The sequence below is a fragment of the Cebus imitator genome, unplaced genomic scaffold (genome assembly GCF_001604975.1).
Source record: "Cebus imitator isolate Cc_AM_T3 unplaced genomic scaffold, Cebus_imitator-1.0 Scaffold104, whole genome shotgun sequence".
Classification (NCBI taxonomy): Eukaryota; Metazoa; Chordata; class Mammalia; order Primates; family Cebidae; genus Cebus; species Cebus imitator.
Genome location: NW_016107419.1, coordinates 5,494,654 through 5,509,247, shown reverse-complemented (window position 1 = coordinate 5,509,247; position 14,594 = coordinate 5,494,654). Strand labels below are relative to the sequence as shown.

The 14,594-nt window shown below is 37.6% G+C and overlaps 1 protein-coding gene across 1 annotated transcript in view; it reads left to right on the top strand.

Annotated features, from left to right (window-relative positions):
- HECTD1 (HECT domain E3 ubiquitin protein ligase 1) overlaps positions 1-14,594 on the top strand; it is a 94,644-nt gene that overhangs the window by 28,729 nt on the left and 51,321 nt on the right. Inside the window, exons 10-12 of the mRNA XM_017537597.2 lie at positions 8,760-8,898; positions 9,086-9,256; positions 14,234-14,456. Coding sequence (XP_017393086.1) covers positions 8,760-8,898; positions 9,086-9,256; positions 14,234-14,456 — 533 coding nt within the window. The remainder of the gene's footprint in view (positions 1-8,759; positions 8,899-9,085; positions 9,257-14,233; positions 14,457-14,594) is intronic.

Sequence of the window (14,594 nt, the reverse complement as noted above, 5' to 3'; positions counted from 1 at the left end):
GTATTTTTACTAGAGATGGGGTTTTTCCATGTTGGTCAGGCTGGTCTCGAACTTCTAACCTCAGGTGATTGGCCTGCTTCAGCCTCCCAAAGTGCTGGCATTACAGGCGTGAGCCACAGTGCCTGGCTTTAAAAATTGTTTTTTAGAGACTAAGTTTTGCTCTCTTGCCCAGGCTGGGATGCAGTGGTGCAATCACAGCTTACTGCATACTTGAACTCCTGGGCTCAAGGAATCCTCCCACCTCAGCCTGCTGAGTATCTAGGACTACTGGCATGCACCACCACATCAGCTAATGTTTTTATTTTTTTGTAGAGATGAGGTCTGGCCATCTTGCCCAGGCTGATCTTTAACTCCAGGGCTCAAGCAGTCCTCTGGCCTCTACTTCCTGAAGTGCTGGAATTACAGGCATGGGCTACTGTACTCAGCTTGAGAATTATAATTCAAAATTATAATTAAATCACACCACTTTCTAGTTTGAACCCACTGTATCTTCTAATTGGCTTTAATTAAAACTCAGCTCCTTAACCCTTAGGCTTGCAAGGTCTTACATAACCCCCACCCAGCTCTCCAACTGAGTGCTATCTAACCTTTGGCCCATTACACTTTTGCTAGCCTTCTTTCTATTTGTGGAACTTTCCAAGTGTATCCTTGCCTTAGGGCTTTTGTACTTGTTTACCATCTGCTTGAAACTCTCTCTCTCTCCAAATCTTGTGAAAATGGGTGGTTGTTACATATCATTCAGATCTGAGTTCAGATGTTACATCCATTGAAGTTTGTCTCCCTGATTTAAATTTACCACGTTATACTTTTTAAAATCAATAATATTTTACTGACTTTATAAAGCTTACACTATCTTGGCCAGGCGTGGTGGCTCACGCCTGTAATCCCAGCACTTTCAGAGGCTGAGGTGGGCAGATCACTTGAGGTCAGGAGTAGTTCTAGACCTGCCTGTCAAACATGGGGAAACCTTATCTCTATGAAAAACACAAAAATTAACTGGGTGTAGTGGCGCATGCCTATAGTCCCAGCTACTTGGAGGCTGAGGCAGGAGAATTGTTTGAACCCAGGAGGCGGAGGTTGCAATGAGCCGAGATTGTGCCACTGCATTCCAGCCTGGGTGACAGAGCAAGATTCCATCTCAAAACAAAACAAAACAAAAAAAAAACAAACAAAAAAAACTTACACTATCTGAAATACTACTTTTTTGGGGTTTTGTTTGCTTTATTGCCTTGCATCTTTAAAGTAACCACCATGGGAGCTGGTCTTACATACTGCTACATTCCTACAGAGGCAAGGAGGTATAGAATAGGACCTGATCCTTAGGTCCTCAGCAGATATTTACTGAATGATTGAAGAGATACTGAATGATTGAATAAGTATGTTTTGTTAGCAGTTGCAAGTATTTGAATATTAATGGAGTACAGGACACATTTGGAAAGCTTAGGGAATAACGTTAAGAAGAAGGTAGAGAGGAGCTTTTTATAACCTATGAAGGCTTTTGTAGGCTGTGTGAAAAAGCATGGACTTTACCTCACAGTGAGGAGAATTTGACGCATTTGGATTTCTGTTTATCAAGATCACTTTGACAGCCTGGCAGAGAGAAGGACTGGAGGAAGGAGAGAATCGAAGGGTTCGTTGAGATAGGAACTTCAGGGGGACTAGATTGGTGAGAAAAAATTTAAGAGTTTGGCAGATGGATTGTATAGGGATTGGTAACCGGTTAGATGGTGAATTGAAGGAAGAAAGGGTGAAAAATGACTACAGGTTTTTGGGTGAATGGGAATCTGATTTTGGTCATTTTCAGTTCAGGAGGTCTGTAGAGCATGCGGTTTTATAAGACTCAGGTACCTCAAATACCAGTATTATGAGCTGATGTTAAAATGCAAGCAGTGTGCTTTAAATAGGAGAGAAGTGGCAGCAAAATAATTCACTGTGAACATTTAATAGCTTGGTTTTTAATTCTTCCCAGAGAGCTACAGAGGCGTGTAGGTGTTAGTGGACAACTTTTTTTTTTTTTTTAACAACATAAGGCTTCAGTTTTGAACAAAAAAATTTGGTCTGAAAATTTTAGAGGATTATCTGTTATGCCAGTGCAAGAATCTTTAAATATATTTGGGAGTAGAAGTGCTTCATGATAAAGCATGCTACCATATAGCATAGTTCCCTTCTTGGATGGTTATTTTCTTTAATCATTTTAAATGTTTGGAGATACTAGTGCTAGAAAATTTGATGCTAAATTTTCCCAGGTAATTGTTAGACACATTTAATTGTGGCTAGGAAAATAATATATGTCTTAGTTAAGAACTCATACTCTGGAATTAACTCAAATGAGTCCAAATGCTAGCATTGCCACTTTCCTAGATGTTTGGCCATGGGCAAGGCACTTAACCGCTTGATCTCAAATAGCTCATATCCAAGGTAAGGTTAATTATACTTAATTCTCTTTAGGTGTGAGAATAAAAATTAAATGAGTATGTAGCATAGTGTCTAAAATGTTAGAGGTATTTGAAAAGTAATAGTTTATTTTTTCATATTCAGTATTATTAAAAACAAGAGGGAGCACATGGTGTTTCTAGTCCTAGCTACTTGGGAAGCTGAGGTAGTAGGATTGCTTGAGACCAGCTTAGGCAACATAGTGAGACCCTGTCTTGAAAAAACAAGGTAGATTGGCTACAACCTGATATTTTACCAGTTTTTTTTAAAGTTCTACTAGATAAGTAAACATAACGCTGATTCAGACAGTTAAAGGAGTACCCATGTATATTGACATTAGCTATTAACCCTATAGACCTGTGCACAGTATCTGTTCAGTAAATAAAAGGCAGACAGCAGATCAGTGAAGGCTTCAGAGCAGGGATTGGGAGTATCAGTGGTGGAGTAGTTTGTAAAAGCCTGGTTATTTTCTCTGTAAGATAATTAGGCTGTGGACTTCTCCACTTTGTTTTAGAAGAAAGCTACATAGAAATTTGAAGAGATCTGGTAAGTAAACATCTTGGGAGTTAGTGTAAATAACTGGACAAAGATTGAGTCTACTTTTCAGCAAACCAGATCTTTGAGACCTTTAAGATAATTTTTTTTTTTTTGAGACAGAGTCTTACTCTGTTGCCCAGGCTGGAGTGCAGTGGCGCGGTCTCATTTCACTGCAACCTCTACTTTCTAGGGTCAGGTGAGTCTTCTGCCTCAGCCTCCTGAGTAGCTGAGACTACAGGTGTGCACCACCATGCCTGACTAATTTTTGGATTTTTAGTAGAGGCAGGGTTTCACCATGTTGGCCAGGGTGGTCTCGAACTCCTGATCTCGTGATCCACCTGTTTCCGCCTCCCAAAGTGGTGGGATTACAGGCATGAGCCACCATTTTTGTTGTTGTTGTTGTTGTTTTGAGACAAAGTCTTGTTCTGTCACCCAGGCTGGAGTGAAGTGGCATGATCTTGGCTTATTGCAGCCTCCACCTCCCAGGTTCAAGCAATTCTCCTGCCTTAGCCTCCTGAATAGCTGGGATTACAGGCAGGCACCACCATGCCCAGCTAATTTTTGTAGTTTTAGTAGAGGTGGAGTTTTGCCATGTTGGCCAGGCTGGGCTTGAACTCCTGACCGCCAGTGATCTGCTCACCTTGGCCTCCCAAAGTGCTGGAATTACAGGGCACTGCACCCGGCCCTTTAAACATTTTTAAAAAATGTTTTAGCTACAGGGTCTCACTGTCACACAGGCTGGAATACAGTGGAGTGATCATAGCTTATGGCAACCTCAAACTCCTAGGCTCAAGAGATTTTCCCACCTCAGCCTTCCAAGCACCTGCAACCACAGTTGTGCACCATCATGCCTAGCTAAATTTTTTTTGGGGGGACAGGGTCTCACTCTGTCACCTAGACTAGAGTGCAGTGGCACAATCTCAGCTCACTGCAGCGTCTGCTTCCCAGGCTCAAGCAATCCTCTAACCTCAGTCTCCTGAGTAGCTGAGACTATAGATGCATGCCACCATGCCTGGTAAACACCTGGCTAATTAAAAAAGGTTTTTTTTTTTTGTAGAGATGAAGTCTTGCTGTGTTGCCCAGACTGGTCTCAAACTCCTGGGCTCAAGGAATCTTCTCACGTCAGCCTCCCAAAGTGTTGAGTTTACAGGTTTGAGCCACCATGTGTGGTCTGTTTTTTTTTTTTTTGTAACAAGATCTTACTCTGTTGCTCAGGCGAGAGGGCAGTGGCATGATCTCAGCTTACTTCAGCCGGAGTCTCCCAATGAGCTGATACTACAGGCAAGCACCAACAAGCCTGGCTAATTTTTAAATTTTGTGTGTGTGTAAATAAGGTCTCACTGTGTTGCCCAGACTGGTCTTGAACTCTTGAGCTCTAGTGATCCTCCCAAAGTGCTAGGATTACAGGTGTGAGCCACTGTTCCTGGCCCAATTACTTATTTATTTATTTATTTGTTTAACAATTTGAGAGAAAAAGTAGACTTAATGGGATATAGTGGGAAATTGTTCTTGGGTGAAAACATTAAATAATCTAAAGACATAAATTCTTCTAAAATTAATTTTTAGGTTATGCAGTTCTAAAGAAAATAACTACAGAATTTGTTTTAGAACTTGACAGATCCCAAAGTTCATCTGGAAGAATAAATAGGTGAGATTATTAAAGAAAAATCTGAAAAGCTAGTGTAACCCTTTAGCAATGAAACCTTTATGTTGACTAGCAGAATAGTGTATAAATCAATGGAATAGAATCGTCCCCCAAATAGAGCCAGTTATACATAGGTATTGAATGTATTATAATGGATGTTTCTCAGATCATTCAGGGGACAGAGGACTATTTATTAAGTGGTACTAGAATTATCTGCTTTGTAGTTTGATTTTTAAAATCACCCCAGTTTTTTAATTTTATACTTTAAATGTAAACAAATTCTAAGACTTAAAAACTAAAATATTATGAAAGCAAAAAGATACTTTTTTCCCTGTCCTCCAAAACTTTTTTTTTTTTTTTGGAGACAGTCTTGGTTTGTGACTCAGGCTGGAGTACAGTGGCATGATCTTGGCTCACTGCAACCTCCAACTCCTGGGATCAAACGATTCTTGTGCCTCAGCCTCCCAAGGAGCTGAGATTAAGGAGAGGCACTACCATGCCCAGCTAATTTTTATACTTTTTTAGGAGAGATGGTTTCACCATGTTGACCAGGCAGGTCTTGAACTTATGGCCTTGTGTGATCTGCCTTCCTTGGCCTCCCAAAGTGTTGGAATTACAGACATGAGCCAGTGCATCTAGGCCCTCCAAAACTTCTGAGCAAAAGAAAATATACTTGAATGTTTTTCAGACCTTGATAGGAAGAATGGCTTTTTCTTTCTTTTTTTTTTTTTTTTGAGACAGAGTCCTGCTCTCTTGCCCAGGCTAGAGTGCAGTGGTGCAATATCGGCTCACTGCAACTTCGCCTCCCAAGTAGCTGGGATTAGAGGCACACACCACCATGCCTGGCTATTTTTTTTTTTGTATTTTTAGTAGAAGACAGAGGTTTCGTCATGTTGCCCAGGCTGGTCTCGAACTTCTGACCTCAGGTGATCCACCTGCCTCGGCCTCCCAAAGGGCTGAGATTGCAGGTGTGAGCCACTGCACCCAGCCCAGGTTTTTTTCTTTTTTGAGATGGTGTTGCTCTGTCACCCAGACTGTAGTGCAGTAGTGTGATCACGGCTCACTGCAGCCTTGAACTCCATGGCACAGTGTATCCTCTTGCCTCAGCCTCTTGAGTAGCTAGAACTGTAGGCACATACCACCAGGTCCAGCTGATTTTTGTTTTTAGAGACAGTCTTGCTTTGCTGCCCAGGCTGGTCTTGAACTCCCAGTCTTATGCAGTTTCCCTGCCTTGACCTCCCAGACTGCTGGGATTACAGGCATGAGGCACTACGCCAGGCATACTTTAGAAACTTATTTGCATTAGCCAAATATGTCCTTTTAAATTTATTTTATGTAAAAAACATTGCTGCATACCAGAAACAATATTACCTACAGCCACAAATTCCCTAGAATAGAAACTTAATCTAAATAAATTTGCCAGCAGGTGGGTATTTATTAGCAAATATGACAAAGGGATACTATCTTTATTATGCAAAGGGAATATACAAATTGATCATAAAAATTTCAGAGCCATTTAGATAAATTAGCTAGTGACGTTAAGGCACAGTGTTCAAAAGGAAACATAGCAAAAAAATTAATAAGAAAAATGTATTTCCTAGCTGGGTATAGTAGCTCATGCCTGTAATCCCAGCACTTTGGGAGGCTGAGGTGGGAGGATTGCTTGAGTCCAGGAGTATGACACCAGTGTGGGCAACATGGTGAAACCCCATCTCTACAAAAAAAAAATAGAAAAATTAGTTGAGTGTGGTGGCACATGCTTGTAGTCCTAGCTTACTCCGTAGGCTGAGGTGGGAGGATTGCTTGAACCTGGGCAGTTGAGGCTACAGTCAGCTGAGATTGTACTGTTGCACTTCAGTCTAGGTGACAAAGTGAGACCCTGTCTCAAAAAAAAAAAAAAAAAAAAAAGTATTTTCTTACTAGTAAAAAGCAGAACATTTTAAAAATAAGTAAAATTTGGTATCATTTTTACCTATTAGACATTTAAGAAACTTAAAAATGAGAAAAAATTTTTTAAGTAAAAGAAGTGTTGTTGATATTTATATTTAGTGATAATTTTAGGTGTTAACGGCCTTTTTTTGAATCAGTTTACCAGTATGAATGCAGTACTCATACACATTCAATATTTATGAAAGTGTTTAGGCTCTTGGATCCAAGAATCCCTCTGTACTGAAGGAATATGAAAAAACTGTTTCCACTAAAATAGTGCTATTTTTAATAGAAAAGACTATAAACTAAATGTTCAAAATTCATATAATAGTGTTAAATAGAAAAATTTTATTTTGTGAATATTGTATATCATCTACTGATTAAGAGACAGAATTTGAACTGAGGCTCTGTAATTTGTTAGCTCTGTGATCTTAGTAGACTGACTTAACTCTCTTTCAGTATCTTCACTTGTATATCTGAGATAATAAAACCTACCTCATAGGGCTTGTTGTGTGGATTAAATTAATTATGTTTTTAAAGTACATAAAAAGTTCCTGCTTGTAATGGCTTGGTGTATGAGAGATAAATAGATAAATAACATAGAAACATTCTTATGCATTGTTAATTGAAATAAGTCATGTTAATTGAAATTAACTAAAAACAAAAAGGAAATATAATGTTATAACTTTAACTAGAGAGAGTTATAAAATATGTAGAGACCCCATGCTATAGAAATACAGCTGTGTCACATGCCTCTCTAGGACATCAGTTGAGATTTTTGCCTCTTCATCCTTCTATCAGTCACCTCAGAGTAACTGCAGCTTGGTGCCTAGAACATTGTTAGATGCTTAGAAAATGTTTGTTAAATGAATTGATTATTGACTCTTATATAAGAGACAAGCCTTTTCTTTTTTTTCTTTTTTTGAGATAGAGTCTTGCTCTGTTGCCCAGGCTGGAGTGCAGTGGCACGATCTTGGCTCCCTGCAACCTCTGCCTCTCAGATGCAAGGAATTTTCCTATTTCAGCCTCCTGAGTAGTTGGGACTACAGGCTCCTGCTACCATGCCCGGCTAATTTTTCTGTTCTTAGTAGAGACCAGGTTTCACCATATTGGTCAGGCTGGTCTCTAACCTCCTGACTTCAGGTGATCCACCTGCCTTGGTCTCTCATAGCTCTGGGATTACAGGGGTGAGTCATTGCTCCTGGCCGAGCCTCTTCTTATTAATAGTTTATTATCATTTAAGTGTGTATGGATATTTTTTATTTTAAAAGACAAAGTTACATGTTACAAATTGAGGAATTTGTTTGACTTTATTGAGTGTCTCCTATGGTCTAAGAATAAAAGGGAAAGGAGGCATGCTAATTTGTTAATAGTGGGAATATTTTTGGGGCATGGGATTATTAGGATCTCTTTTTTTCATTTATGAGTTCATAGTTATAGTGAACATGGATTTTAAATTTGATAAAGTACAAATTACTTTAATTCAAAATTTGTTTTTCGTATAAATTACCGGGTGTCTTAAGTTCTTAGAGCATTGTAGAAATTTTAGATTAGTTATAATTTGTATCATTTCTTTTCTTTTTTTCATTTTGTTTTTTGAGATGGAATCCCCCTCAGTCTTTCAGACTGGAGTGCAATGGCCCTATCTTCTGGGTTCAAGTGATTATCCTGCCTCAGGGTCCTGAGTAGCAGGGATTACAGGTGCTCGCCACCACTCCCAGCAAATTTTTGTATTTTTAGTGGAGACAGGGTTTCTCCATGTTGGCCAGGCTGGTCTTGAACTCCTGACCTCAAGTAATCTGTCTGCCTCAGCCTCCCAAAATGCTGCGATGACAGGCGTGAGCCACCACACCAGGTCCATTTATTTTCTTAGTAGTTGTAGTACTTTTTACTTGATTTTCTAAAATTATCATGACACGTTAACATTCATGCTTATTAAGTGTAGAATGTAGAATAGAAGAGTGTATTTAAGAGAATTATAAGTCATTTTTGGTGAGCTCAATATATTTATAATAGGATATAAATGGAATTATCTCAAAAATGAACTTGTAGTGCGTGTGGAGTCCCAAATTTTTGTATTCTTTTATTAAGTGTATTTTTTTTAGAGAGTGTATAAAACGTAACATTGGATATTTTACTGTTTATTAATGCATGCATTTTGGTTATTTTAACTTCATTTGGCTTCATACTTTTTTTTTTTTTTTAACTTTTCAAGGAAAGCAAGTCTTGCTCTAATTCGAAAAATGATTCATTTTTGCTCTGAAGCACTGTTAAAAGAAGTTTGCGATTCTGATGTTGGTCACAATTTGCCTACAATACTAGTGGAAATCACAGCAACTGTCCTTGATCAAGAGGTCGGTTTCTTTTTCAAAATTCTGTTAACATTAATTTCCTTTAGATAGTAAAGTAAAGCTTTTGTTTTAATTTCAGTAAATCATTTTCTGCAAATTACTACAGTTCTCTACTCCTGGCAACTAAACTTTTTTATTTTCTTTGATTTCCTTGCTATAATGTACTTCCCGCCTCTTTTTTATTTTTCAGGATGATGATGATGGCCACTTGCTGGCCTTGCAAATCATAAGGGATTTAGTAGACAAAGGTGGTGATATTTTTTTGGATCAGCTAGCCAGACTTGGTGTAATTAGCAAAGTGTCAACGTTGGCAGGTCCTTCCTCTGACGATGAGAATGAAGAGGAATCAAAACCAGAAAAAGTGAGTGGTCTTAATTGTAGAGGTATCAGAAAGAGTTTGGCTTTCCTCTTTTGAGGAAAATCTAGTTTCAAGTTTTGATGGTTTTTGACAGAATAATGAGAATATGAAATAGTTCTGTATATTTTTTAAATTGTTCAATTTTCTTTTAAAACACTTTATTGATCAACAATTTGAAACAAGGCCGGGTGTGGTGGCTCACACCTGCAATCCAAGCACTTTGGAGGCCAAGGCGGGCGGATCACCTGAGGTTGGGAGTTCAAGACCAGCCTGACCAACATGGTGAAACCCCGTCTTTAAAAAAAAAAAAAAAAAAAAAAAAAAAAATTTAAACATATAGAAATGTTACAAATATAATTAAAGAATATCAGAATATTCTACCCAAATTCACTAGTTATTAACATTCGGCTCCATTTCCTTTAATATTTTTTCAGACACGTGTGTGTGTGTGTGTGTGTGTGTGTGTGTGTGTACACTTAAAAAATATTTGACGGTAAACTGAATACAGAGTTTCCCCTTTTAACCTAAATATTTTGCCAAAAAGCAGGATGTAGTTGTAGTATGATTATCAAAATTTGTACTAATCAGACAATTTAATATTTATGTAAAATTAATATTTCCTCTGGAGACCATATTCAGATTTTGCCATTGTCTTTAATGTCCTTCATAGTAATTTTTTTTTTCTGGTCCACAATAAAATCCAGGAGTATACATTAAATTGGTTATCATATTCCTGGGAACCTGCTATAGTTTGTCCTAAGAACCTGTAACAGTGGGCCTGCTTTTTTTTTTAATTTTCATAGCTTTGGTGCTTATGAAGAGAACAGACCAGTTAATTTGGACAAAGAGTCTAACTTTGTGTTTGTGTCATATTTCTTTGTGATTAAATTCAGCTTATGTGTTTTAGTAAAAGTCCCATAGAGGTGATATTGTACTACTCTGGATGCATAATATTCCTTCTTGGAGGCAGATTTATGTCTTTTTGCCTTTTTGGGGATAAGTTGGATCACTTGGTTAAGTTTGTTTCTTCTAGGTTTCTCTACTGTAAAGTTGCTGTTTTTCCTTTTTTTTTTTTTTTTTTAGATGGAATCTTACTCTGTTGGCCAGGCTAGAGTGTAATTGTTTGATCTCAGCTTGCTGCAACCTTCACCTTCTGGGTTAGAGTGATTCTCATGCCTCAGTCTCCTGAGTAGCTGAGATTACAGGCATGTACCACTAAGCCCAGCTAATTTTTATATTTTTAGTAGAGATGGGGTTTCACTGTATTGGCCAGGCTGGTCTCGAACTTCTGACCTCAAGTGATCTGCCCACCTCAGCCTCCCAAACTGTTGGTTTTACAGGCATAAGCCGCTGCACCTGGCCTCTTTTTTCTTTTGTAATAAGCAATTTGTAGGGACATAATTCCAGACTCTGTGAATAGGCTGTTTCTCAGTAAACTTTACTCACCAATTTCTGTATTCATTGATAACTCTTCCCTTAGACTGCAAATTTAAATATACCTTTTCCATCTCTACTGAGTCTCAGCAAGATTAATTGCTAATATTTAGTAAATGCTTACTATATTAATAAGAGGGTAGCAATATATTCAGGAAAAAAAAAATGGTAGTGTATGAGTTATAATTGTAGAATCCAGAGAGTGGTGAAAAAGAGAGTGTGTACGTGTTACCTAAGTCTGGTTAGTCGTCAGAATTACTGGGGGATTTAAGAGAAAACAAAACAGAAATATTATCTGAATTCCTTCTCTGAAACTCTCTCAAAAAATAGGTTATAGCAGTCCCAACCAAGATCCCAACCGTCCTTTTGTAAAAATTAACAAGGAGATTCTAACATTTATATATAAATGCAGATATTCTAATATTTACATATAAATGCAATAGCCAAAGCACCCTTGAAAAGGTGTGGCATAGAAGGATGTACATCAGCAGATTTTAAGTCTTTTATAAAAAACTTCAATAATCAAGAAAGTGTGGCAATAGTGTAAAGATAGATTAATGACCCACTACACACATGGTCAATTGATTTTCAACAAAAGTACTAAGACAATTTAATCAAGAAAGGATGATCTTTTCAAAAACTGAACAAGTTGATAGCATATGCAAAAAAATTGAACCTCAGCCCTTACCATATACACCATATATACAAATTAACAAAATGAATCACAGACTAAAGTGTATACACTAAAATTATAAAACTTCCAGAGGAAAAGAGAAAATCTTAGTGACCTTGGGCTTGGCAAAGATTTGCAAAAGAGACTTCGAAAAGTTATACTTTAAAAGAACAAATAATTGGCAAGTCGCACTTTATCATTACCCACTTTTGCTCTTCAAAATACATTGAAATGGTTGGCTGGGCAAAATCCCAGCACTTTGAGGAGGCTAAGGTGGGAGAATTGCTTGAGGCCAGTTCGAGACCAGCCTGGGCAACATGGCCAGACCCTGTTTCTATTTTTATTTTAAAAAACAAAAAAAAAACTAAAAGGCAAGCCAGAGAATTCCCTCAGATTTTATTTATCTGAAAATGTCTTTATTTGGCCTTAAAAAAATTTTTTTTTTTAGACGGTCTCACTATGTCACTCAGGCTGGAGTGCAGTGGTGCGATCTTGGCTTACTGCAGCCTCCTCTTCCCAGGTTCAAGCAATTCTCCTGCCTCAGCCTCCCAAGTAGCTGGGATTATAGGCACACACCACCATGCTCAGCTAATTTTCATATTAGTAGAGTCAGGGTTTCATCATATTGGCAAGATTGGTCTGGAACTCCTGACCTCAAAGTAATCCACTGCACTTGGCCTCTTTTTTTTTTTTTTTAAATAAAAACAATATTTATTTTATTTTTGTAGAGACAGAGTCTCACTATGTTGCCAAGGATAGGCTGGTTTTGAATTCCTGGCCTCAAGTGATCATCCCTTGGCATTCCGAAGTGCCAAGATTACAGGTGTGAGCCACTGTTCATCTTTGTCTAGTAATTTTTGATTTGATACTGGATATTGTAAATGTTACGATGTTGAGTTCTGGGCTTTCTGGTCTTTGTAAAGAATATTAAGCTTAGGCCAGGTGCCTTGGCTTACGCATGTAATTCCAGCACTTTGGGAGGCCAAGATGGACAGTTTGCTTGAGCTCATGAGTTCAAGACTAGGTAATGTGGCAAAACACTGTCTCTGCAAAGAATACAAAATTTATCATTGCATGGTGGCAGAGTAGCTTTTACTCTAAGGAAGTTCGTCCCTGTGATCCCCAATTTGTGACTTACCTGAATTCACTGAATATCTGGGTGATCCATGAGGATTTTCCACTCTGCCTGTTTAGAATGCAAGTGTCTGGCCACTTGTATGTTCTCTTACAACTTTCCAGTTGTTCTTTGCCCATTCTTACAGAGTATCACTCTGTACATGAGTTTAGTACTCAGTGGAAACTCCTTTGCAGGTTTCTGGAAAGTCTTTTTCTCTTTAGTTCCCTGATACTGAACTCAGCCTCCACATATTCCAGTTGCCTTAAACTGTTCAAACTCTGATCTGTTTTCTTAACTTGTATTGCTAGAATCTCTGTTTCCATTCCACATGAGTTCAGCCAGAAAATGGTCTCTGGTTCTAAGAGACTCAGTTTATTTTCATTTTCTTGGGGATTGTAGTCCTGCAAAGGCTGTTGTTTAGTGTTTGAAAACACATTTTTCATGTATCTTGTCTGTATTTTAGTTGTTTATAATAGATGTATTTAGGGAATTTAATAATCCTTTTTTATGTGAGTATTTTCAATTTTTAAATGTGTCCAAAAAAAGTTTTAGGAGCACAGGCTGAGCTACAAAATGTTTATAGATTTTTTTTTTTTAAACATACTCTCACTAAAATACTTGTATGATCATGGGAATGAGTCAGTGTATTTGATTCACTTGGTTAAGGGTGTTCCCTTGGAATGAATTTTAAAATAGATTATATTATAATATATAAATTATAAATAGATACAATATATTTAGAGAGTGAGTCATGGAGATTATAGATAATGTCTCTATTATTATATAGAGAGAGTGAGACCCTGTCTCTATTATCTATGTAGAGATTATAGATAATGTCTCTATTATCTAGTTAGATAGATAGATAGATTGATTGATTGATTGATTGATTGAGATAATAGAGACAGGGTCCCGCTGTCACCCAGACTGGAGTTCTATGGCATAGTCATTCACTATAACCTGAAACTCCAGGGCCCAAGCAGTCCCCCTGCTTCAGCTTGTCCAGTAGCTAGGACTACAGGTGTGCACCACCACATTCAACTAATTTTTAAACTTTTTTTGGGGAGACAGGCTTGCTGTGTTGCCCAGGCTAATCTTGAACCCCTGGCCTAAGCAATCCTCCTGTCTTGGCCTCCCAAATTATTAGGGATACAGGCATGAACCATCACTTCCAGCCAAAATTTATCTTTAAAAAGCTTTGGTGATTCTGTTACACACTTCAGTTTGGATACCATTGAACCCCTCTAAATTATCATTTTCTACAAATAGGCCCAGAGATATAATGAGTTCATCAAGCTTTTAGATTATTATCTTGTTGTGTGTAGTGCTCTAATCCATTAATCTTTACCCCACTACACCTGGACATGATATAACGTAGGTCATTATTTACATTAATTTTTTAAATATTTTTAACATTTTTAAGATTTAATTATAGGTAATTAATTGGTCAGAATTGAGAGCCAGGTGCCATGGATTGTACCTGTAATCCCAGCAACTTGGGAGGTAGAGGTGGGAGGATTGCTTGAGGCCAGGAGTTGGAGGCTACAGTAAGCTATGATGGCACTACTGCACTCCAGCCTGGGTGACAGAGTGAGACCATGTTTCTAAAAGGGGGAAAAAAAACATATTAAACTACTAGCAACTGAGTATAATGTTCAGCATCTTTAAATTCAAAAATGGATTCTTGTTTTTAAAATATGTATGAATATTTGAAATTGAAATTATTTTCATGTTTAATTGAATGATTCTACACATTTAGGAAGATGAACCACAGGAAGATGCTAAAGAATTGCAGCAAGGTAAACCATATCATTGGAGAGACTGGTCAATCATTAGAGGAAGGGACTGCTTATATATTTGGAGTGATGCAGCAGCCTTGGAATTATCTAATGGCAGTAATGGATGGTTCAGATTTATCTTGGATGGAAAACTTGCCACCATGTATTCAAGTGGTAGTCCTGAAGGTGGATCTGACAGTTCAGGTAATATTTTGTTTCAATTAAAATTTGATTTTAATTTCTACAGATTGGTTTTTTTTTTTTTTTTTTTTTTTTTTTTTTTTTTTTTTTTTTTTTTTTTTTTTTTTTTTTTTTTTTTTTTTTTTTTTTTTTTTTTTTTTT